At 58.7% G+C, this 24,880-nt stretch overlaps 2 protein-coding genes across 2 annotated transcripts; both read left to right on the top strand.

Annotated features, from left to right (window-relative positions):
* Positions 1-313: 313 nt before the first annotated feature.
* On the top strand, positions 314-3,967 carry LOC137161054 (speriolin-like; the record flags this gene model as incomplete). Its single annotated transcript, XM_067560056.1, has 3 exons — positions 314-606; positions 1,993-2,253; positions 3,789-3,967. Coding segments are annotated over exons 1-3 (696 nt in total), but the record flags the coding sequence as incomplete, so codon positions are not given.
* Positions 3,955-15,172, top strand: LOC137161113 (speriolin-like). Its single transcript, XM_067560185.1, has 3 exons — positions 3,955-4,055; positions 12,036-12,175; positions 14,827-15,172. The coding sequence occupies exons 1-3, from the start codon at positions 3,980-3,982 to the stop codon at positions 15,157-15,159; spliced, it is 549 nt and encodes a 182-aa protein (XP_067416286.1). The 5' UTR covers positions 3,955-3,979; the 3' UTR covers positions 15,160-15,172.
* The last annotated feature ends 9,708 nt before the right edge of the window (positions 15,173-24,880 follow it).

Here is a 24,880-nt window from a genome sequence, read left to right as displayed (position 1 = left end):
AAAAGCCGGAGGGGGGTGGAGGGGTTGGAACGTGCTGGTGAGGAGCGCCCGGGACGTGTTGGGGCAAAGCCAAGTGTCCCGGGGAGCAAAGCCAGGGCAGAGCTGACCGGAGACGCCTCCTCGGCTCATGCGAGCCGCCTGCCCCCCGGCCTCCTCCCAGCCCTAGCAGTGCCAGCGCTGCCCTGGCAGCCCCCCGGGCTCCGGCTTTGAAGCGGGAGTTACATCACAATGTCTTCCGGGTGCCCTGCCATGTCATCGGCGACCGGCCGGCCAGCCAGCCAGCAGTGGAGACCAGAGAGGGGCGCATGGCCAGCTGCCGGCCCAGCTGAGCCTCTGAACCACCTGGTGCCATGGCGTCGCTGACAGGCAGGGACTCCCCGCTGCTTGACGGCCAGCCCGTGTTCGCCTGCTATGACATGCTGAAACGGGAGATCCAGGCGCTGATCGCGGAGAACGAGGAGCTGAGGAAGCTGGTGGACTTGATGAAAGAGAACCAGCAGCTGAGAACCGTCATTAGGGGCCAGGCCGTGGGGGGCGAGATGCAGCCGCCCATAGCTACCTCCTCCAGGACCAGCGAGAGAGGGCACAGCAACGTCCTCAGCGCAGGTCAGGCAGGGCCCGGGCCCAGGGGGCATGGGAGGGGGCCAGGCAGCTGTGGCTCTACCAAGCCGCCCCGGGAGCTGAGCTTTCTGAACCCCGGAGGGGACCCTGCGTTATACTTAGAAAAGACGAGCGGGATCTTCTTCAGGGGGACAAGGCCCCACGCCACGTTCAGTGTACCTCTGAGAATAGCAACAGGCCGTCGCACGCACACACACCCAGAAAGTCCTGCGAGCGGGGCTGATACAACGACCGGTCCCGTTAGCCGCCGAGTGGCCAACGAGGCTGGGCATCAGGAGGGAGCCAGGCCGCTGTCGGACGCGAATCCGATGCTCCACGATGACAATTGCAGAACGAGACCCAAAGTGGCCGTGTGTTTACCCAGCTCTGACACTGCCATGGGCCTGGCTGTGTCAGGAGAGCCGTTAATCACCAGCTGATTGCAAGCAGGGCGAGTCTCTGGTTTCTGAACTGGAGGGTCCTGGACTGGCGTTCTTCGGCCGTCAGGGTCAGGATGGGGCAGTTGGCGTCTTCACTCCCCTCCTGTTGTCAGAGCAGTTTCGGCTGGTGTGGTTTTACGCCCTGCACACACACATTCCTCACTCACTCACTCACTCACACACACACAATTTATCAGGCTAGTTTTGGTTCAGTAGTGCCAGTTTCAGGACAGAGCTCGCTGCAAGAAACCAGCACGCCGGAGCCCACTCCTGCCCCACTGAACAGCCCCGTCGCAACGTCTCCCTGGTCCTCTCTCACTTACACCCCAGAGCAAGGAGTCTACGTCCGGCTTGTCTGCACGGCTCCTGGGGAGGGCTTGCACCCGGGGCACCCCGGCCCTGCTGGGGTGGGGGTGGGGGGAGAATCTCTCTATGGGCAGGCAAGCCTCCCTCACCAGCGGGGAGACTGTTGTCTCCGGTGACCTGTTGGCGGCTGGGCCCTGAGCTGTGCAGGGGCCATTGCTGCTTTATAGGGCCCGTACGCAGCCCTGAGCGCTGCCCCGTTCTCTGTGCAGAGCCTGCAGGGCACTCAGCACCGCTCAGCCATGGGCCCTGCACCAGGACCGTGCCGGGCTAACCAAGCCCAGACCCCCGGCGCCAGACCCTGCTGCTGCCCTGCCCACGGAGGGAGGGCTGGCCTGCAGCGCGGCAGCGGGCGGCGGGTGCAGAGCCGGGCTCGTCTCTGCACAAAGCTGGCAGAAGGGACGTGCTGGGAGGGGGAAGAAAACACCAGGTGCACCCCCATCGTCCCCGCCGTCTCCCTTGCACCCCCCCCCGCACACAGGGCAGGCTAGGACAGGAGACCGTGTCCAGCCCGCAGCGGTGGGCCCTGCACCCACCCTCAGGGTGCGGGCCAGGCGCTCCCCCGGCACTGACCCTGGGCTCTCTGCAGGCCCCACAGCCGAGTCCCAAGCCTTCCACCCGAGCAGCTCCCCGGTGTGGACCGACACCATTGAGGAGGGGACGCTCTCCATGGCCCCCCTCCCCTTGGCCTCCTCGGGCAGCAGGACGTCCGTCTCCCAGTCCGCCTCGCTGTCGGAGGGCCAGATCTCGGAGGCCCGCGCCCGAACCCCGGCCTCCTCCAACAGGGACTCGGCGGACACAAGCAAAAGGTACAGGTACATCCGGCTCCCCTCCACCTTCAACTTCAGAGGTAAGAGCCGCGCGGGTGGGCGTGTGTGCATGGGGGCAGGGGACGTGGGGGGACGTGCGGAGGCTGTTTGTGTGTGTGGGGGGGGGGGGGCTGCACACGCAGGTGGGGAACCAGTCATTTAGCGCAGGAGCCCCCGGGCTGTGCCGGCCGGGTGCTGGGAGACCCATGGCTGCCCCGCGGTGCCTCGTTTCCTGCCGGGGGAGGCCAGCGGGACCCGCAGAGCATCTCGGCCCCCTGCACGGCCCAGGCCAGAGAATCTCAGCCCGTCCCCCTGTGTGTGACCCAGCCACTGCAGCTAGCGCAGAGAGCTCAGCCCCAGGACACCGCGCTGCCGCGGGGAGCCACCGAGGTGCCCCCGACGGCCGAGCCCCGGCAGCAGCAGGGAATTGATGAGGCCAGAGGGGCCCAGGTGACCCCGGCAGCTGATCCGCGCCCCACGCTGCAGCGGAAGGCGAAAGACCCCAAAGGACCTTCCACTCTGACCTGGGGGAAATCCCTTCCTGACCCCAAACCTGCCGTCAGCCGACCCAGAGCACGAGCCAGACCCACCCGAGGCAGTGGGAGCGGCTCTGGGGCAGACCAAGGCAGCTGGGTTCTCCACATACGGGGGGCGCCTGCCGGCGGGCGCCAAAGACCCAGGACGCTCCGTTCCCCAGGGCTGAGGGGCTGGGGGCAGTTCCGCAGAGCCCCCCTCATGCTGGACACCGCTCCTGAGGGCCTGGCCATTGGCTGGCTTTCCAGGGCTCTGCCCAGTCAGTGCTGACTGCCCCAGTGGGCCCCCCCCGGACACGGCACCCCAGTGCGACCCCCTTCCCGCCCCACAACATTCTGCTGAGCCTCAGCTGGAATGGCCCGTCCTTTCACCCATTCCTCCTAGCCCCAGGGCTCTGCATACACCCCACCGGGCCTGCACCCTCACGGACCCCCCCAGTAGCCTCTCAGGGCCTGCACCCTCAGAGACCCCCCCCCCCGGCTCTGAGTACTCCCCCAGCCTGCAGCCTCAGAAACTCCTTCCACCCCACCGCTCTGAGTGAGGCCCCGTTGGGGCTGCCCCCTATCACCAGAGCTGTCTGTCTCTTGGCCAGGCAGGTGAATTTAGCTCCTTCCCGCTTGCCACCTCCTCATTGCTGGTGGCTCCTCTCTGCGCTGGTGCAGGATTGCCCACGGCGCCGTGGCCCTGAGGTGCCAGCTGTCAGCAGGACGCCCCAGATGTGGATTCCGCCCCTCTCCAGGTCTCTCCTGGGTTATCCTGCTCGGGCTGCAGGGTGGGGAGCCAGGGTCTTTCCAATGCACCCATCCCACCCCGGCCCCCGAGCTGGTGTTGGCGGCAGGGAGCCGGTCCCCCCACTCGGCAGGGCCCTGGGTCAAAGTCTGGGACGGTGGCCGCAGAAGCGTCCCAGGCGGACGGACAGGCAGGCCCGGGGCCGCCAAGCTGCGGGCCGGTTTGCTTTGACAGTGTGGCCCGCACGCCCCGGCAGTGCAGGGGGCCAGCCTGGCCCTGCGGAGACATTCACGGCGGCTCTTTGTCCCCGCAGCCGCTGCAGACAACGTCTCCCACGCCTCCTCACCGTGGGACTCGACCGGCAGCGAAGACGTCTTCTCCAACGACTTGACCGTGCTCCCGCAGAGAATCTCCTCCCCCACCACCAGGACTTCCCCCATCAACTACCGGATGTCTTCGTCCACGCCGGAAACCCAGCCGCCACCGGATGTCAGGCCCAAGGAGATGACGCGCAAAATCATCAAAGCCGCCGATAGGGCCCAGACGCAAGGGGCCGGCTCCAGGGCCAACGTGGTGAGAGGTAAGTGGTGGCCACCATGGGGCCCCTTGGCAACGAGCCGCCTGGCAAGCGCCTGCGGGTGGTGGTGACTCCATGAGCACCCGGAGCCCACGGAAATGGCTGAGGCATCGCCAGCTCGCTCCACGGTAGCCAGGCAGTTGGGAATGGGGGGCCTGGGCTGGCAGGTATCTTTGCCTGTGTCCTGGGCCTGTGGCTGAGAACAGCCCCGGTGCCGTTGTTACCCAAATAACAAATATTACAGGATCTTATTAGGGGATAAGGCAACAAGCCGCATTTATTGTGAACACAGAAACTTCTGTAGATAGTATCAAAGAAAAGAAAAGTATCAACACTGTAATAACATTAATATTGTGCTCTACTTAGTGAAATAGCATTAATAATAATGTAAACACTAGGAAAACAGTATTAACATTATATCAATACTACAAATTACAGAGACATGTTTCAATTGATGCTTTCATTCACATTCACACACACTGACAGGCACACACAGATAGAGACAGACAAACATACATAGGGATCTTCCAGATGTCATAGTTACCAGCCTCTTGGTGCTCATGATAGTCACTGGCCAGGTGACTAGAGCATGAGGATGAGGAGCAAGGTTCTGCCGATGCGCATCGGCACTCCTGGCTGATGTGATGTTGTAGACCCGAACCTCCAGCCTTCATCTTCTTGTCCCATTTTATAGGGAAAGGACCCCATGTCAGTCTATGGGTTTTGCTCTGTCATGCTGCAACTGCATTCTTGGTGTGATCCTCCATCACCCACATTGTTGCAAGCCTGATCAGATTTTGTCCTTTGAAATGGGCTGGCTCCAGAGTTATCAGGGTGGGCTCCTCTTCGGCCATTTGATCATCTTTGCTTCTTTCTTCTTCCCTCAAGCGTTTTAGGTGAGGCTGGTGTTTTCTTCATGTCTGTTTCGATATCCCTTACTCAGACCAATTGTTCAATCACTCTTTTTGTCTACACCCAACTCAATTGCTCAGCCATTCACACTTCAATCACTCAGGGCCAACTCCTAGCTGAAGAACTTACATATTATTTTTAGAGCAAACCTTATTTCATTTTTGACAGTGTCTTTCACAATTAGATAGATACATTACATTGCAGTGTGGCTTTTGTACTTAGAATAGGATTTTTACAAATATATTGGAAGCAGGTAAAATGAACAGATAAACTGGCCAGTGGACATAGTACAGACATTTACAAACCATCTTAAAATTATACAAAGTGCAGACAGACTTGAATTACCATGTAAAAGGGTAGAACAGTAAGAGTCAGTTTGAGGTTTTAGCTTTTGATTCAGACTGATGTACCTTTTGGTAGGAGGGGGGGGGGGGTGTTTGTGGCTCTGTTCTTACATGTATTTCAAAAACAAGATTTTGGCCAACACCGTGCCACGGAGCCACGTCTAGAACACTGCGCTTTTCCACACTCGTGTGTAGGCGCCCACCAATGCTTCCCTGCGTCACCTCCACCTGCTGGCCGGCCCAGCCCCGCACGCTCCGGCAGGGCCCCGTCAGCCCCCACTGCACCTATCACCCCAGGGTGCTCCCCACGGCAAGTGGAGATGGGGGCTGCACATCCCATCATGCAATGCAGGCTGGCCACGTGGCAAGGCACACGGCTGGCTGGCAGCCTGCCGGCATTGGGTGCCCTTCAGTATTAACGGGACATCACCAGCGTGTAACCTGGGGGCTCTCGACATGTCGCCAGGTCCTGGCCCTGCACCGTCCTGCCGGTTTTGGTGGCTCTGTGTCCAGGTGGTCCTGGGTGAAACGTGCCCTGCCCCCGTGGCTGCGTGGCAGCCACATCACCATCCCCGCCCTTCCAAATGGAGGAGTCTGGGCCTAAAATCAGGAGATGCTTTTGAACGGTCCAGGATCTGTTTCTTTGCCTTCTGCTGTCTGCACTGCGGGGCACCTTTTCCAGATTCTCTCTGCAACCACGAGGGCTGGAAAGTGACTAGGAAAAAGAGGCTGCTGTGATTCTCCCCTGTCCCTGCCCCTGGGGCTGGGGCATTCAGACACACACCGAATTCAGACCAGGAGATGTGGCAGTGCCACAGCAGACACGGCACAGCCCGGCAAAGCCAGAGACCACAGAGCGGGAATCTGTCCCTCTGGCTCCGACGCTCCTTGAGCTCAGCAGGCTTCACGAGGCCCAAGTGGCTAATGCACAAAGGGAACAAATGGAAGGAGCCTGGTTTCTTTCTCCCCCTGCCTCCAACTGCCCAGTCACGCACGTCCTGGGGGCGCTGGCGCACGCAGAGGTAGAACAGCCGGTGCCTGGTACGCCGATGGATGAGGGCAGTCCAGGAGCCCGTGGCTGGCACGTGACCAGCCCTGGTCTAGATGTGATGGGTCGTGACGTGGCATCGGTGGCCATGAATCGCAAATGCCAGAGACAGGAGGGCGTGTGGCCTGATGAATTTGGGGTGCAAAGTGCACTTGTCGCTAAGAGCAGCTTTGTTCTTGGATTATGTCTAGGCCTCTTGCCCCCATTTGCCGTTCCTGCCCCCATTTCTGGGGTCCTGCCAACTGCTGCAGGCGCGTTGGCGCAGCTCGCCGGTGCTCTAGGCAGTGCGGCGAAGGAAGGGCAGCTAAGGAACGCCTGGGACCGTTTACACAGCTCATCGTACGGTGTCTAACCCCAGGGTACTCACCTATGCAACGTTTTATGAGCCCCGAAGTGGCCTTACGCCAGCTCCATCTACCAGGAGGCCTCACGCCAAGCACCCAGCTTCAGGCTCCCCTGCCAAGCCCCTCTGACAGGAATGTCTGCATGTGCCTTGCGTTAGCGCATCTGTTCCCTTTGCGCTGATTCCGCCCAGTCTGGCTGTGGTGCTCTGCCGGGGTCAGAGGTTAACAAGCTTCTTGGTGCTGGATCGGTCCCAAAGGGGCTGGGGCTGGGGCTGAGGCTGTCTGTACTGGGAACAGCCCAAACTAAGCCACGAGGCTCTAGTCAAACGTGCCCAATTCGGGGCGTAAAGCGAGCCCAGCTCCACCCTCGCGGCAGACAGGCAGGAGATGGGAATGGGCCGTCCCGGCAGCTCCCCGGAAACGCAACAGACAGCTCTGCTGGCCTCCCGGGCCCTTTCAGGGCTGGCAACCAGGGCAGCGTGTGCCAGCCAGAGAGCCTGCCGTGGGACGGGGGCTCACCGCAGAGTGTGGTTCTGCCGGCAGGAAATGATCAATGTCCCCAGAACCATCCCGTCCCTCAGCTGCGAGACACGCAGCGACTCTCCCCGCAGGAGGTCAGGCCGGGCGAGGCACGAGGGAATGCGAACACACAGGCTGGTCCAAGTGCCGTCGGAGAGCGTGGCGGGCTGGGTGCCCCAGCAGTGCCCGGCTGGACGCAGGGCTGGCCTTGCCCCTTCCAAAACAACCGCGGGGAGTTGAGGCGACACAGTCGCTCACAGCCAGCGCTCCGTCCCAGCCCCCTCGCCTGCCAGCTGCCTTCGCCAGCCAGCCCTGCTTGTCCAGAAACCTGCCTCCGGTGACACGGGCCTCTCCTGGGCCTCATCCTGCCTCTCATCGCCCCTTCAGCGTGTCCTTCACAGCATCCTCCTCCTTTCCCTCCACCTTTCGGGGGGTCCCACAGGGCTGTGTCCTCCTGCTGCCCCGTCGCTGGGCAATCTCTTCGCACCACAAACCGCGTCAGTGTCTGCATGCTGAGGACTCACAGCTCGACCTCTCCGCCCCAGACCTGTCTCCTTCTGGCCTGCCAGTCTTGTCTGCCGTCTCCTCGGGGTCCAGCCGGCAGCTTCCGTTCAGCGAAGCTGCGAACCTCCCCCCCCCCCCCGAGCCCTGCACGCTCCCTCCTTTCTCCATCAGCCAAATCCAGCCCTTGGTCTCGGTCCTTCTCTGCAAGGCACCCCGTATCTAACGGGCTCCGGGGTGCGGACTATGGTCAGTCGCTCCGCTCCTTTGAATCATAGAATCATAGAATCATAGAATATTAGAGTTGGAAGGGACCTCAGGAGGTCATCTAGTCCAACCCCCTGCTCAAAGCAGGACTAACCTCTGCTATATCATCCCAACCAGGGCTTTGTCAAGCCGCAGCTTAAAAACCTCTAAGGATGGAGATTCCACCACCTCCCTAGGTAACCCATTCCAATGCTTCACCACCCTCCTAGTAAAAAACTTTTTCCTAATGTCCAACCTAGACCTCCCTCCCTGCAACTTGAGACCGTTGCTCCTTGTTCTGTCTTGTTCTTTGGCACCAGGGGCACGTTAGGGGGCTGCTCGTTGGGGTGGGAGGAAGAGCTTTCCTGGGGGCCCATCACAGACTGTGGGACCAATTCTCCAGGAACTACAGGCCATCCAAAACCTCACGCCCACACTCCCCATGCTAGGTGCACACCTCCCTTGCCCCCCGCCGCCGGCAGAAACACAGAGCAACGTGGACACTGGAAAACCCAACAAAACGCCCCCTGCACAGGGGTGCTGCCCGAGGGAGGGAGAGAGAAGGCGTCACACGGCCGGGCCGGCCGGTGTTAGCCACATCACTTAGTGCACGGCCAGAAGGCGATCTGACACTGTGGTGATGAGCGCGGGACAAGAACCTGACCAGAATAGTCCAGAATCTTCTGTCACTCGGCCCACAATCGGGGCATCATTTTCAACCCTAGGGCCTCACATCTAAATCTCACAGATTATTTCTGCAAACTCCAGCCTTTCCTGTCCATCCACACCGCTGCACATCTCCCCTCGGCCTTCACCAGCTCCTGTTCACATCACTGCAACATCCTTCTCTGCCACGGACAAATGCAACCTTGCCCCGCCTACATCCAGAACGCTGCTGTGCAGATACAGATCACGTCCCCGGCTGGCTGCTCTGACCACGTCACCCTCTCTTCCCATCCCGCCACTGACGCCCCCTTAGAATCAGAGACTCATCGAAGATGAGGGTTGGACAGGATCTCAGGAGGTATCTAGTCCAACCCCCTGCTCAAAGCAGGACCAACCCCGACTAAACCATCCCAGCCAGGGCTTTGTCAAGCCAGGCCTTAAAAACCTCTAAAGATGGAGATTCCACCACCTCCCTAGGTAACCCATTCCAGTGCTTCACCACCCTCCTAGGGAAAACTCTCCCCTAATATCCAGCCTAGACCTCCCCCACTGCAACTTGAGACCATTGCTCCTTGTTCTGTCATCTGCCACCACCGAGAACAGCCTAGCCCCATCCTCCCTGGAATCCCCTTTCAGGCAGTTAAAGGCTGCTATCAAATCCCCCCTCACTCTTCTCTGCTGCAGACTAAACAAGCCCAGTTTCCTTAGCCTCTCCTCATAAGTCCTGTGCTCCAGCCCCCTAATCATTTTTGTTGCCCTCCGCTGTACTCTCTCCAACTTGTCCACATCCTTTTTGTAGTGGGGGGGCCAAAGCTGAACACAATACCCAAATGTGGCCTCACCAGTTCTGAATAGAGGGGAATAATCACTGCCCTCCATCTGCTGGCAATGCTCCTACTAACGCAGCCCAATATGCCATTAGCCTTCTTGGCAATAAGGGCACACTGCTGACTCATATCCACCTTCTTGTCCACTGTAACCCCCAGGTCCTTTTCTGCAGAACTACTGCCTAGCTCGTTGGTCCCCAGTCTGTAGCTGTGCATGGGATTCTTCCGTCCTAAGTGCAGGACTCTGCACTTGTCCTTGTTGAACCTCATTAGATTTCTTTTGGCCCAATCCTCCAGTTTGTTTAGGTCACTCTGTATCCTATCCCTACCTTGCAGGGTATCTACCACTCTCCCCAGCTTAGTGTCATCTGCAAACTTGCTGAGGGTGCAATCTACTCCATCCTCCAGATCATTAATGAAGATGTTGAACAAAACCGGCCCCAGGACCGACCCCTGGGGCACTCCGCTTGTGACCGGCTGCCAGCTAGACATGGAGCCATTGATCACTACCTGTTGAGCCCTTCTCCACTGCAACAAGCAAGCTACTTGTCTTCATTTTCCAAGTTATGCACAGCCTAGCCCCACGCTGCCTATTAAAGAGCTGACTCCAGGGGGTTATGACAGAGGTCTTTACAATCAAGACTGGTGTGGAGAAGGGGAATACGGAGGTGTTATTTCCTCCTTCACATACCACAGGCACTGGGGGTTGGTCACCAGTGAAATGAACAGGCAGCAGGTTTAAACAAACAAAAGGCAGTATTTCTTCTCACAACACACAGTCAGCCTGTGTCACTCATTGCCGGGATGTTGTGAAGGCCAGGACTAGAACAGGGTTCTGAGAAGAACTAGCTAAGTTCCTGGAGGACAGGTCCAGCAATCGCCATTAGCCAAGATGGTCATGTACAAAACCCCAAGTTCTGGGTGTCCCTAAACCTCTGAGGGCCAGATACTGGGCCTGGCCGACGAGCTGGATCACTGGAGAATTGCCCTGGTCTGTTCTTTCCCTCTGACGCCCCTGGCATTGGCCACTGTTGGCAGACAGGATGCAGGGCTAGACGGCCCAATGGTCTGACCCAGTGCGGCCATTCTTATCTCTCGTCTCTCATTTGCTATTGAGCTAGTGTCTCCCGCCCCTGCTCTGCCGATGGGTCCAGCCTCCATCACCCACTTCTTCCATTTGCAAGCCGGCCCTTTCATGCGTTCACCCCTGCTGCCCCTTTCTGTGGGGAAGACCTTCCTGCAAACAGAACCTGCCTCATTATCTTCCTCCAAACCCCTCCTGAAATGAGCCGCAAGCCGGTTATTCCCTCCTGTACAGCGCTGCTGTGGGATGGGCCGGGCCGAGGTTCTTCCTGCCTGAGAGCCTCTGCTCAGATTTCGTAGCTGAGCTCCAGGGCCCAGAAGGGAGAAGCAGGGTGAGAAGCGCAAGAGGCCCACGGCCAGCACCTCTTGGGAGTGGGTGTGATCGCCCGGGGGGTGACCCACAGCCTGGCAAACGCCCGCTGCCCCGAGGGGCTGAGGACCCACAGGTGCTGGGCGCGGCACTCAGGAAGTGCCACTGACTGAGGGTCCTGAGCATGGCTTTGGTGCTACCCATCAGCCCGAACTCTGGCCTCTCTGACCCGTTATTGGGCCGGGAGGTGCGGACAGGGCTGTCCAGGAAGCCCTCTGCTTGGCCCGGGCTCGGAGCGAAGCCTTCCCGTGACTGCTGCCCGCCCAGCCTCCCGGCTTCCTATCTCCACGCAGCTAGGCACAGAGAGGGGAGACACGTCACGCTCTGCTGGGGAATCCCGGGGCTGTCCGCCCCTTTTCAGGACCCCGCTCCCCCACTGCACTAGCCCTGAGCACGTCCACCAGGGCAGCACTAATGCAGACAGGGCACAAGCGTCTTTACCCCAGCCCTGCTCTGCCTGTGCTAGCGCTCACCTCGGCGATGCTAGCACAGGGGGGGTGGCAGGGCAGGGGAGCCGCTCTGAGGCAGTGCAGCGCAGGGCAGGCGGGTGGCTAAGAAGTATCAGGGCGAGCGGGGCAGAAGACACAGCTCTGGGAACAGCAGGAGGGGGCTGGATTGTATTTGGAGCCGGGCGGCCGGGAAGCGGCGTGAGGACGTGAGGGTAGAATGGACAGGAAGCCGCGGCACAGGCTGGAGGAGATGTGGTCCTGCTCCCAGGCGCCAGCCTCCTGGACCACCTGGAGCTGAACTAGCGGGAATCCCAGCGCCCCCTTTGTCAGCCGGTCACCCTGAACAGGGGTCTCCTCTGCAGCCACGGTGGTCAGGGCGGGTGCCCAGGTGTGTCTCAGTGACAGCCCGGCTGGCGGGGGAGGCCTGGATTTAACCAGCCTGCAGCGTCCATGGGGAAGTCACCGTGCAGCCAGCGGTGGGAGTCCGGCCGGGCAGGCCCAGGGAGGGACAGTGCACACAGGGAGATGCAGCTGGGGCATCTCCATCGAAACAGTTTGTTTGCATGGGTCGTGCCTCCGGTGAGGGGCACCAGCCACTGGGGCCTGTGACCGACGCCCTGGAGCAGCCGCAGCCAGAGCAGCCCCTTGCTGACCGGCTTCCCTGGGCCTTGCAGATCACAGGCAGCAGACCTGGGAGCGCATCGTGGGGGAGATCGCCTTCCAGCTGGACCGCAGGATCCTCTCCAGCATCTTCCCCGAGCGCGTGCGGCTCTATGGCTTCACTGTCAACAACATCCCGGAGAAGATCATCCAGGTAGGAGAGCCGCTGAGGGGCGGGCACGCATTGCTCTGCGGCTGGCACGCTGCCCCCAACGCCCGGGCTACGGCCAGGCTGTGTGCGCAGCCACCGTCCCAGCCTAGGCAGACCTATGCCTGGCGCTGGGTCATCCCGCCAGGGCGGGGACAACCATCTCCTTCTGCCCCCTTGTCAGTGCCCCAGCTGCCGGGGAGCCGGGGGGCTGATTACCTACCCCGGGCCACTTCCAGTCTGCTGGCAAATGGCAGTCGGGGAGTCTGGGTCGTCTCTTCCATCCCAGAGCAGCCTGGGAGGGGCAGGGTAAGCTCCCCACAGCTGGGTGAGAGGGGAGCCGTCCAACCTTGCTCTGCGGGACAGGCAGCCTGGGGGCGGCGCAGGTCCCCCGGAGAGGGGCACATTACGCACTCCCTGCTGGATCGCGATGGGGTGTGGCAAGGTGGACGCCTGGCCACAAGAAAAAGGGCTGAGAATCCACCAGCTCATCGCAGGCAGAGCCCATCGGAGGGTCAGGGCTCTGGGTCACAGCAGAGTCAGTGTGGGCCCAGCACGGCCCTCGAGGCGAAGGGCCAGCCCTGTGCCCAGTTCCCTGGGATAGACAGCGTCGCCCCGCACTCTGCACAGGAACGGCACCCGGCAACCCACACAGCTGCCCTGTGCAGACGAGGGCCGCTGAGCGCCATGGGCCCAAATGGCTGCACGAATGGGCCAGCGCCAAGCAGCAACCCACTGCTGAGCCTGGCCCAGCTGGGCAGACAAAGCCGCAGGAAGAATCCCCTGAGTGTCAGGCAGGACGGCGGGGTTCTCTGGAGGGCGCCCTCCTCGGGAAGGGGCAGGAACGCCCTGGATGCTGCATTCACAGCAAGAGCCAGCCACCCCAGACGAGCCCTGGCCCTGGGCCGCGTGGACGGGACGGGCACAGACAGGGCTGTTCCCGTTGAAATGCCCTTCAAACTAGCCTTTCCCGTCCTGCAGCCGTGCTCCAGGGACACAGGGCCTGCCTGTGGGGCAGCACCACGGTGCCCGTCTCCCAGCAGGGTGACCCCACGGCCCTGCAGCCCCGGTGCCCATCTCCCTAGTGGGGTGGCCAGCACCGGCTGTTTCAGAGGAAGGTGCAGGGTGGCTACAACTGGGAGCCAGTCTCAAGCAGACTGTCAGAAACCAGAGCAGACACCCCCAAACCGGTGATATAGTCTGTCATTAGATTTCGGCAAACCAACCCCACGGGAACTCCTGGCTCACTGGGCTGGTTTACCACAGCGGCACAGACAGCCCCTTAGACATGCCTGCCCATATTACCGCCCAGGCAGACTGGACTCAGTGACGAAAGGCGATTGAAACAAACCCGCTGTTTAGCTTATTCCAGCCCCAAAGGGCCAGTCACTTACCCCAGGTCAAAATATACCCCAGATCTCAGCCAAGGCAGTGCTGAGAGCCGATCCCTTTAGGAAACGGAATGAGAGATTTATTAGCTAGCAAAATAAATGAGACTTGTTGAAAGGTGCTTCATTGTAATGAAGGAGGTGCCGGGGCTCACGCAAGTTTTTTTTTTTTCATAATTGATGCAGCAGGAGCCAAGGGGCCGGGGCTAGGAACTGCTAAGCCCCGAGGGGCCGGGGCTCAGCCCTGGCGCACAATGAGCACTGGTTAAAGCAGGTAAAACACGTTAAAGCTGGCTCAGAGTTCAGAGTCCCAGGGATAGCAGAGGTGACTAGTCCGCCAGTCTCTTCATAAGTTCCCTCAGGGCATCCCAAAAATGGCTTTTGGGGCCCTCTGTGTGTTAGCTGCATGCCCCCACAGACGCAGAATGGCTCCCCGCGTGCCTTTTTGTAGCTGAAAACATCCGGCAAGTGTTTTCATCACCTCCTGGGTCCACCTCTGTTGGCTGAATCCAGACAAAGGCTATGGCTCTCCGTTGTCCTGCACACCATAACCCGTGCTGGGAAGTCAGGCCGAGTGCGAAGGCTTCAGTTCCGTGCGAGGGGCCACTTCGGGCTCACGTAAACATGGTGTGACAGCCAGGGACAATTCTTGCGCAGAGCTGACACACCAAGTAACGTCCCACTAACCCGCTAAATACAGGCCTTTCGACCTAGCCTTCATTCAGTCCAGTTGCTTGCAGGATGTGGAGGTCATGACAGAGTTCTAGGCCACAAGACAGGATATTGCGACCAGAGGTTAACTGAGTTACACTCATGTACGTTACAGGGGGTGTAGGTAACATCTGATCTAAGAATACAACCGCACGTGTCACATTGCTTCGAAGGTCCCCCACCGGTGAACTGGGACCCTCAGCACCTTTGGGAGCTCTGACCGGAGCTACCAGCTGCCTTGTCACCATCAGCTGTGGGGTGAACTCCCACGGGGGAGGTCCACCAATCCTCTCAAAGAGGGGCTGGCCCTGACCAGGGCCCGCCTGACAGCTCTGTTAGGTGTGAGCAGTGACTCCCTTAGCTCTGGCTGGCAGATTTTCCACAACTGTCGCTCATCCCATTTCAGACTCTTGGACTCCTGGAAATGTAGTGGCAGGGAGTCCCACAGGCTAACTGTGTTGGGTTGAATCCTATTTCCTCTGTTCTATCCCCCCCAAGATAAAGTCCTGGGGGTGCCTGATCTCGGGGTGCTGTACCCCTTCCCTCCTCTCTTTCCAGGCTTCCACCGATGTCGTCACCAACCAAATGGACGAGCAACAGTGCACAGCGATGACGCGGCGCTTCCTGGAGATCATGAACCGCCTGAGGATTATAGGGTACGATCCCTCCATGCATCCACCCTTCACGGAGTACATTGTCAACACCTACGGCATTCTGCGGGAGCGGCCAGACCTGGCAGCCACAGAAACCAGCTCTTACAACAACTTGGAATTCCTGCGCAAGGTGGTGACGGAGACGGTGCCCCCCACCATCCGGAACAACACCCTCATGCTGCTCCAGTGCCTTTACCATCTGTCCAGAGATGACGGCAAGCCCATGTTCATCTGGTGAGCTGAGCGCCGTGCCCCAGCAAACCCATTAAACAATCAGCAAAAGGCCTGCCCCAGATGTTCATTGGAGACCCACGCAGCACGGGATCAATAAACTCCGTACCAACGCTGCCTGACCCTGGTCTCCTACAGCTGCCACAGACCAGCCCTCTGTGACCACGGCGGGTAGGCCAGCCCCAGTGACACACGTACAACCAGCTTGTCAATTGCAAGGGCATTCTCCGAGGCATTCCTCCCCTGCAATACACATCCACACACAACTTTTGCAGGTTGCCATACACAAACACACACCTACACATACACATTCACACCCCCAGCGCATGTCGTTCTGGATGCAGTTTTTTACTCTGGCATGTCCTCTGCCCCACTTCTCCCCTGCGGCTCGTGCGGCCCCCTGGACAGCCTGGGGTTCTTGTGCAAATGGCTACCCCCTGCAGTGGAGCTGCTCCCCAGGTTTCTCTTCCCTCTGTCGCTTGTTAGTGTTTAGCTGTGTTCATGGAATCACAGACGATGAGGGTTGGACGGGAGCTCAGCAGGTATCTAGTCCCACCCCCTGCTCAGAGCAGGACCAACCCCCACTAAACCATCCCAGCCAGGGCTTTGTCAAGCTGCACCTTAAAACCTCTAAGGATGGAAATTCCACCATCTCCCTAGGTAACACATTCCAGGGCTTCACCACCCTCTTAGGGGAAACCCTTTTCCTAATGTCCAACCTAGACCTCCCACACTGCAACTTGAGACCGTCGCTTCTTGTTCTGTCATCTGCCACCACTGAGAACAGCCTAGCTCCATCCTCCCTGGGACTCCCTTTCAGGTAGTTGAAGGCTGCTATCAAATCCCCCCTCATTCTTCTCTTCTGCAGACTAAACAAGCCCAGTTCCCTCAACCTCTCCTCATAAGTCTTGTGCTCCAGCCCCCTAATCATTTTTGTTGACCTCTGATGGAGTCTCTCCAACTTTTCCACATCCTTTTTGTAGTGGGGGGCCCAAAACTGGACACAATACCCAAATGTGGCCTCACCAGTGCCGAATAGAGGGAAATAATCACTTCCTGTGATCTGCTGGCAATGCTCCTACTAACGCAGCCCAATATGCTATTAGCCTTCTTGGCAACCAGGGCACACTGCTGACTCATATCCAGCTTTTTATCCACTGTTACCCCCAGGTCCTTTTCTGCAGAACTGCTGCCTAGCTCGTCGGTCCCAGTCTGTAGCTGTGCATCGGATTCTTCCGTCCTAGGTGCTGGACTCTGCACTTGTCCTTGTTGAACCTCATCAGATTTATTTTGGCCCAATCCTCCAGTGTGTCTAGCAGCAGCGTGACACGTTCAGGGTTAACCAAGGTGTCTGGGGTAAAGCTCTGCCACCTTCTCACAGCATGAGCATGTCTTGCCTGTGCCCCTTGGGGAAGTTGTCTCAAAGCTACCAGCTGCTGGCAGCACCAGCGCGCTGCTCTGGGCTCCAGGAGCCCTGCCCTTTCCTGCTGCAAACTAGCAATTTACACGCCTCACCTGGTCACCAAGCGCCGAGTCCCCTGGTGCTGGGGCAGTGCACACGGATCTGCTGCCTCCCAGCTCACCGGGAGGTCAATAGGACATTTCTCACCCACTGGTCAGTCTGGACAGCACTTATCCACTTTTCCTGAGACCCCCCCACTGCTGGCAGAGGAGCTGCACCATAATGAATGCCAGCTAATGTCTCTTCTTTTCTTACACAGTCCCAGGCGTGAGCAGGTGCCTGGGATGGAGCACACAGTGTCACACTCAGGGAAGTCTGCAAGAAAGAGGGCAGCCACTCCCCCAAACTAGTGGTTTATTTTAGATTCACCAAGCCAGTAACTAAAGCGCTTCAGCAGTATCGCACTGGTTAACCAGGTGCCACGCACGTTCCCGGTAGGCAGCCCAGCCCTTGGCTCCCACCCAGATAAACAAGGCGGAGATAGTGAGGGGTTACTGACAACCCAATTCTACCAACCCCAGAAGAGACACATACCCCATGTAGTAAGAAGTGAGAGCTTAAGGCCTGTAAAACAGGCTAAGGCCTAAATGGAAAAAAACGAGTGAACAGAAGTATAAGGGGTCACTCAAGTTAACTGAGACTGGTAGAGGAAAGTGCTGATTCTGCAAGGTTGTAAGACTGCCAAAATGTTACTAAAATGTATAGGAGGTACCAAGATACTAACTCTCTGAAATGACACTTTGATGGATAGAAATGATACATGGAGTGGCGGTGCCCAAATCAGCCAATCAACGGAAAAAGGTGGTATTAGACTACGTCAGGAGGGTGGCAACTACCTACGTGAAAGGGGCAGAACGAAAGTGTATGTAACAGTGTATAAAAGAGGGTGTCAGAGGGAATACTGGTGTCCAGTCTAGGGGATAACGGAAAGTCCCGCCGTTGGGCCGAGACCATTGTAACGCCGCCTATGCGAAACTGACCCAGAGATACTCTGTAAGTCATTTCTCATTGTGCCGCATGCAGTAAACCTGGCCTGGGCGCCTTCGTTGCTCAGCTAATCTGTGGTCGTGTCGACTCATTCGATTGTGAGAGCCGTCTCAGTTTCCTGCGCAGAGCTGGGACAGCATCTACACAGGGACACACGCACGCAGCCTACACTGATAAACATCGGTGACCAACACCGATTACCACACCCCCCAAGTCGGCATGTATCTCAGAGCTGACCCAAATATCGCTGTCAGCCAACCCTTAGTAAACGAACTGCAGATTTATTAAGACAAGAGAAGCAGAGAGTGATAACTGGTTAACAGCTCACTACGTACACAAGCTTGCAGAATGCTTAGGGCAGGTTTGGAGCAGTGCTGGAATAGGCTGTGGCTTGCCAAAGTCTCTGGTGGCTTCCAGAAGCTCGGCAGGTCTCAGTCCATCGCTCAAGATGCTCCTTTTAGTTGTAAATCCACAGGCCAGAGAATTAGAGGCAAAATGGAGCTGCCTCAGGTGTCTTTTATGTGCTCTGCAGCATGCCTGGAAATGTGCTGTACCAAACAAACTCCCCGTGCAAGGAAAGTCCCTGGCCCAAGACGGACCGTGTCCCAGGCCCCTACGTGTTGTGCGGAATCGCAGGGGGTGGCCATTGGTCCCTCGCTGTCTGAGGCACCCCCAGGAAGAGCTGGCTGGCGGGACCGGTTCCGTCACTGGCCCGTTGTGAGGGCCACCAACGCCCAGCTGCCTAGCGCTGATGTAACTGGCGGGGAGGCAGGGGGTCCCCCAGGCAGCCGACGCACGTTTGCGATCCAGAGCGTCCGATGCACATGGAGTTAGCCAGGAGAATCACACGTGCCAGATTGTGACTTTTCCTGTCACAGCCGGCGTGACCAACGGTGCAGCAGGTTTATTGCAGCTGTGTAGCCATGGGGCGTGTGTGCGTGGCACTGTTAGACAGCAGCACACCAGGCTTTGTCTCGTTCCATGAGCAGGGCGCCATCAACGTCCGCTCAGCCCTGAGAGGGGCCCTGTTCAGAGCCCCTCCCTGGGCACCTTTCTCACACCTGCACCGGGTGCAGCCTGTACCCACCGGGCTGGGGCGACAGACGGCAGCAATGCTCAGCTCGCAGACCGCATCCCCACCCATGACACTTCACCTCCAGGCGATGTGCAGCCCAGCAGGCTAGTGTGTAACACCGTGTGTTCCCCATACAAACCCGCCGCAATAACCGAGCCGACCAGCTAGTGCTGCGCTTTCACCAGGGACCCCACACGGACGCTCGGTGCGGGTCGGACACAGGGATGCCATACCAGCCCGGGCCTGTCTGTCGCCAGCAAAGGGCCCGGCCCAAGGCCCATTGGGCCAGATGCTGCACTCGTGGATGACGACGACAGCCCCTGCCCCAAAGAGCCGCCATCCAAGGGCCAGGCTGCCCTTTCCCCAGGCCTCAAGCCCCACAGGACACAGGCTGCGGCTCCCTCGGTGCCCTCTGCGCTGGTCTCTATCCCCAGTCTAGCTGGGTGCTGAGCCCCATTGTCACTGGGGCCGGGCGGGCAGGAGGTACAGTGAAGGGGCTCAATGAGTCTGGGGGAAGCTGGTGGGGGTCAGGGATGGGGTGAGGGGCCTGAGATGGCAGCATCCAGCATGTGGGAATCTTTCACGATGTTTCGTAGGAGTATGTGTGTGCCTCAGTTTCCCCTCGGTGGTGCATGGTGAACTGGGGGGGGGGGGGTAGAGGTGGTTTACGCTCTGCAGCCACCCAGAGGTACAGGCATGACCAAGGCCTGGGGCTCATACCCAGGGAGAGTCCCAGTCCCACTGCCCGGACATTGGGCACCTAGCAACAAGTAACCATGGATGGCCGACCCTCTTCGGCAGCCAGCGGGAGGCCAAAGGACTGGGGAGTGGCCGGGGGGGTTGTTAAGTGTGGGGCCCAGCCCAGCTGGAGTGAGCCCCATGGTCCCACACTGCCTGTCTGTCCATCTGACCTCCTTGGTCACTTCCCCGGTGCAGCCAACACCGACCAGTCCTTTGCGCCCGAGCTGGGGCGCCTTGCTCAGCCTCCCTGCAGAGGCTCTAGCCTGCCCCCTCCCCGCCCGTGGTAACCTGCGAAATGCTGGGGAAACTGAGTCACACGCAGGCTTCATACAATGCCACCGAAAAGTCCCGCTTTGTCCCACAGGGTCCCCTGGCTCGGTGATGTGCAGAATAACTCGCTAACGGGCGGCCTGCGAGGGCTCTGCTGAGAGCCTGTCCCTGTACAAGGATCCAGCCGTGCCTGACCCTGCGCGCCGTCCTAGAGCGATTCGCAGCCCGGAACCAGCCCAAACGGATCAGGCAGGCGGAGCTGCACCACTGTGTGCACCAGGCAGAGCAGGCGTGTCTGTGCAAAGCCGGCCTGCTCCCGACGTCCTGCCCCCGGCCCGTCACTAGGTGTCGTGGGGAGCTCATTCACGCCCTGCCGGCATGGCTTGCTGGGTACTTCCGGCTGAACGAAAGGGGGGTGAGCCGATGACTTTGCTTCTGCTGCCAATGGCTGGCGCAGGGGCTGGAGCCAGGGTGGCAGGGCTGACCTGAGCGGGAGCTGCCCCCCCACTTCTCCCCTAGCTCACAACTGTCTGGGTGTTACCTGCTGCCCGGACGTCCTGCCTGCACCTCTCGGCTCTCATTTCAGACCGACCTGGGCAGCTCTGCCAGGCAGCGCTGGCGTCTGGCACCTTCTGGCTAAAGCTCTGCGTGTGGTCGAACTCCCTTGGAAAGCCCCGTTCCTTGCTGGCTCTTCCTAGAGCAGAAGGGGCGCAGCTGGGCACGAGGGGAGGGATTTGGAAGAGAGGAAGCAGGAAAACATCCAGACCCACCCAGGCCTGTCTCTCCAGGCGGGCGCGTGGTGGATTGCAACAGGGCACCCGGGAGCAGCCTGCAATCCGGCCAGAGACCACGTCAAACCGATTTTCACCTTCCTGTATGGCCGGAGCACATCAAAGAGCTGCCAGCGTTCCCCGGGGCGCCTCCGTCCCCATGTGCTTATTAAATGTGGCAACTCCAACTCCCAGGTAATGGGGCTGTGCCAAGAACTTGTGCAGGCAGCGCAGGGCCGTGGGGGTGTGTGCGCCTGCTCCACCCTGGGCCCGAGGAGTTGGCTCCCGGGAGCAGCTATTGGGCAAACGATGCCACAGAAGGGAGTATTCCCTAATCCAGCCTGCCCTCGTGCAGCGCGCGGCCCAGAGACCCTCCGCCAGCGACCCCAGCGTCCAGCCCAGGACGCCAGGCGAGGTGGAGCAGGTTTGTAGGACGAGGTGCCCAGTCTGCGTGTCTAGACTCCAGGTGACTTCTCCAAGAGTTAACTCCCCTTCCTGGTAGATGCTTGCTCCTTATTTCCACTCTGAGCATTAGTGACTTCAGCCCTGCCGCTGGGGCTCATTCTGCCTTTTCCTGCCGCATTAACGAGCCCTCTGCGCTCAGAAATCATCTCCCTGGGAGGTACTTAGGTCCAGAGGCACAAAGGAACTCCTGTACATTTCAAAGGAAATTCGGAGCCTAAATCCCGTGGAGGATCTGGGCCTTGGAGCCCATGATTAAAGCGTTGCTTCGCCCTCTCCTCAATTAGCTGCGTGTGATGATGACATATTGTCTGCGTTACCGTTGCTCTAGGAGCCCCAGCCATGGACCAAGCCCCCGCTGTGCTAGGCGCTGTCCAGACGGAACAAAGAGACAGGCCCTGCCCCAAAGAGCTTCCAGTGTGAGTGTAACAAGTAGACCACGGTGCAGACAGACAGACAGAGGACGGGGAGCGCAGGGACCCACGAGACAGGCTGGGCTGCCAGCCCTCGCGGTCTCATTGTGGCTCTTGCAGTTTTGGGTTCTTTTCTTCACCAGTCTCGTGAAAACAGAACCATCGTCCCCAACTCACAAATTTTCCCTCATCCACAATGGCCGCCCTCACCCGTTACTGTCCATGGGCCAGCACCGGCCCACTGGCTGCTACTTCCCCATGCCCCAGGGAGCGTCGCGGGTTCCCTTGTGCAGAGCGGAGGCAGTTGTGATGGAGCGGGAATTTGTCATAATATTCTGCATGAGCATTTTGGGTGTGTGCCTCAGTTGCCCCTGTGAGCTGCATGGTTAACCAGGCATAGAATCATAGAATCATAGAATATTAGAGTTGGAAGGGACCTCAGGAGGTCATCTAGTCCAACCCCCTGCTCAAAGCAGGACTAACCTCAGCTATATCATCCCAACCTAGGCTTGGTCAAGCCGCAGCTTAAAAACCTCTAAAGATGGAGATTCCCCCACCTCCCTAGGTAACCCATTCCAGTGCTTCACCACCCTCCTAGGGGAAAACTTTTTCGTAATGTCCAACCTAGACCTCCCCCACTGCAACTTGAGACCATTGCTCCTTGTTCTGTCATCTGCCACCACCGAGAACAGCCTAGCCCCATCCTCCCTGAAACCCCCTTTCAGGTAGTTGAAGGCTGCTATCAAATCCCCCTCACTCTTCTCTTTTGCAGACTAAACAAGCCCAGTTCTCTCAGCCTCTCCTCATAAGTCCTGTGCTCCAGCCCCCTCATCATTTTTGTTGCCCTCCGCTGGACTCTCTTCAACTTGTCCACATCCTTTTTGTAGTGGGGGGCCCAAAACTGGACACAATACTCTAAATGGGGTCTCACCAATGCCGAATAGAGGGGAATAATCACTTCCCGTGACCTGCTGGCAATGCCCCTACTAATGCAGCCCAATATGCCATTGGCCTTCTTGACAACCAGGGCACACTGCTGACTCATATCCAGCTTTTTATCCATCGTTACCCGGGGGGAAAGGTTGCGTACTCTGTGCAGAGACCCACGTGTGACTGACACCTGGCTGGCCGGGGCCTGGCGCCATGCCCACAGAGAGCCCGGCAAAGGCCATGGCCATTCCAAGTGCCTGGACATTTGGTACCCAGCAGCTGACGACCACGGATGGCCGACCCTCGGCAGGAAGCCAGCCGGGTGACCGTGTTGTGACGGTGTCTCCAGGAACCGTGCCGTGGAACCACTCGGGTGCAGCCAGTGCAGGCTCTAGTGCTTGGAATCTGCCCCCTCCCGGCTCTCCCCACACCTGTGCAGCCGCCTCCTGACCCTGGCCTCGGAGCATCCAGCCCCCTGCTCTGCCTGGTCTGCCCCTGTGGGTCCCCCTGGATGGGACCCTGTGGATCCCTGCACACCCCAAAGGGGCCATGCACCCGCCTTGCTGTCAGAAGCGATTCCCAGCCAGCCTGGAGATCAGCAGGTTTGTCAGTTCTCAGGATCCCAGCGCAGACAGACTTCGTTAGCAGATTCATTGGAGGTTACAGCAGCGACCAGCTGCAGAGCCTCAGAGCCCGTTCTCAGGCCCTGCTCCTGCGCTGGCTTACAGGGGACTGGCCATTCCCCTGAGCCGGCCCCTGCCCCTCCCCTGTCCTTTGTCTCCTTCCTGGGCAAGGGGCCACTGCTCCTGCTCTCTGCCTGCCACAAGCTGGTGTAGCTGGTTGGCCCAGGAGGGCAAAGGGGTCTGGCCATTGTCTGCCTACGTGTGGCTGGGAAGGCCCATCCACCTTGTAGTGGGCTCTGCAATGATCACAACCCAGGTCCCATCACCGAAATACAGCAGTAACATATGGGGAAACTGAGGCACACACAGACAGCACTCAGAGGAAACCCCAAGATGATCTCCACTGTATCACACGTTTCCCAGGAACAAGAACAAAGAACTGAACAGGTTTGAGGCTGGGTGGGGGGGTTAAGTTTGGGACTGCTGGAACCAGAAGCTCCTGGACTGGGACTAGAGAGGGGTCAGGGAACTCTGGGCTCTGGGCTGGAACCAGATGGACATGGCTGTAACTGTCCCTTCGCCGCGGTAGCGAAGGCCTCTCTACGCCGGGTTCCAGACATTTAACAACCCTCATGCTGTTACCTGCTGGCTGAGTCACTCCACTTCAAACACGCTGGGGGTGCAGGACTCCTTTTGGGGTACAAGTCTCCCCAGGGGTCCAATGCAGGTGGACTCACCGCAGGGAGCTCACAGCATGAAGCAGGGGCCCTGGAGGCCCCGAGGGTCGGTCCCAGGAGGCAGTGGAACCACGGGGCTGACCCAATGAGAGAGGAGACAAAGGTGATCAGGAACAGTCACATTGGATTCACCCAGGGCAAGTCATGCCTGACCAACCTGATTGCCCTCTGTGATGAGGTGACTGGCTCTGTGTCTGTCGGGAAAGTGGTGGATGTGATATACCTTGACTTTAGCAAAGCTTTTGATACCGTCTCCCACAGTATTCTTATCAGCAAGTTACAGAAGTGTGGGTTGGATGAATGGACTATAAAATGGATAGAGAGCTGGTTAGATCATTGGGCTCAACAGGTAGTGATCAATGGCTCCATGTCTAGCTTGCAGCCGGTCACAAGCAGAGTGCCCCAGGGGTCGGTGCTGGGGCCGGTTTTGTTCAACATCTTCATTAATGATCTGGAGGATGGGGTAGTTTGCATCCTCAGCACATTTGCAGATGACACTAAGCTGGGGGGAGTGGTAGATACCCTGGAGGGCAGGGATAGGATACAGAGTGACCTAGACAAACTGGAGGATTGGGCCAAAAGAAATCTGATGAGGTTCAACAAGGACAAGGGCAGAGTCCTGCACTTAGGACGGAAGAATCCCATGCACAGCTACCGACTGGGGACCAACGAGCTAGGCAGCAGTTCTGCAGAAAAGGACCTGGGGGTAACAGTGGACAAGAAGCTGGATATGAGTCAGCAGTGTGCCCTGGTTGTCAAGAAGGCTAATAGCATATTGCGCTTCGTTAGTAGGAGCATTGCCAGCAGATCGTGGGAAGTGATTATTCCCCTCTATTCGGCATTGGTGAGGCCGCATTTGGAGTATTGTGTCCAGTTTTGGGCCCCCCACTACAGGAAGGATGTGGACAAGTTGGAGAGAGTCCAGCGGAGGGCAACAAAAATGATGAGGGGGCTGGAGCACAAGACTTATGAGGAGAGGCTGAGGGAAGTGGGCTTGTTTAGTCTGCAGCAGAGAAGAGTGAGAGGGGATTTGATAGCAGCCTTTAACTACCTGAAAGGGGGTTCCAGGGAGGATGGAGCTAGGCTGTTCTCAGTGGTGGCAGATGACAGAACAAGGAGCAACGGTCTCAAGTTGCAGTGGGGGAGGTCTAGGCTGGATATTAGGAAACAGTTTTTCCCTAGGAGGGTGGTGAAGCACTGGAATGGGTTACCTAGGGAGGTGGTGGAATCTCCATCCTCAGAGGTTTGTAAGGCCTGG

The sequence above is a fragment of the Emydura macquarii genome, unplaced genomic scaffold (genome assembly GCF_026122565.2).
Source record: "Emydura macquarii macquarii isolate MOO-44397 ecotype Brisbane River unplaced genomic scaffold, CSIRO-AGI_Emac_v2 contig_2246, whole genome shotgun sequence".
NCBI lineage: Eukaryota > Metazoa > Chordata > Testudines > Chelidae > Emydura > Emydura macquarii.
The sequence above is the reverse complement of the archived record's forward strand: the minus strand, read 5'-3'. Positions and strand labels throughout refer to the sequence as shown.

What these genes read in the sequence shown, in the direction of transcription:
- LOC137161113 (XM_067560185.1), top strand. Translation starts at nt 3,980, where the DNA reads ATGACGCGCAAAATCATCAAAGCCGCCGATAGGGCCCAGACGCAAGGG. An exon ending in CAGGGCCAACGTGGTGAGAG is followed by an intron (nt 4,056 to 12,035) that starts GTAAGTGGTGGC and finishes TGGGCCTTGCAG; the next exon opens with ATCACAGGCAGCAGACCTGG. An exon ending in TCCCGGAGAAGATCATCCAG is followed by an intron (nt 12,176 to 14,826) that starts GTAGGAGAGCCG and finishes CTCTCTTTCCAG; the next exon opens with GCTTCCACCGATGTCGTCAC.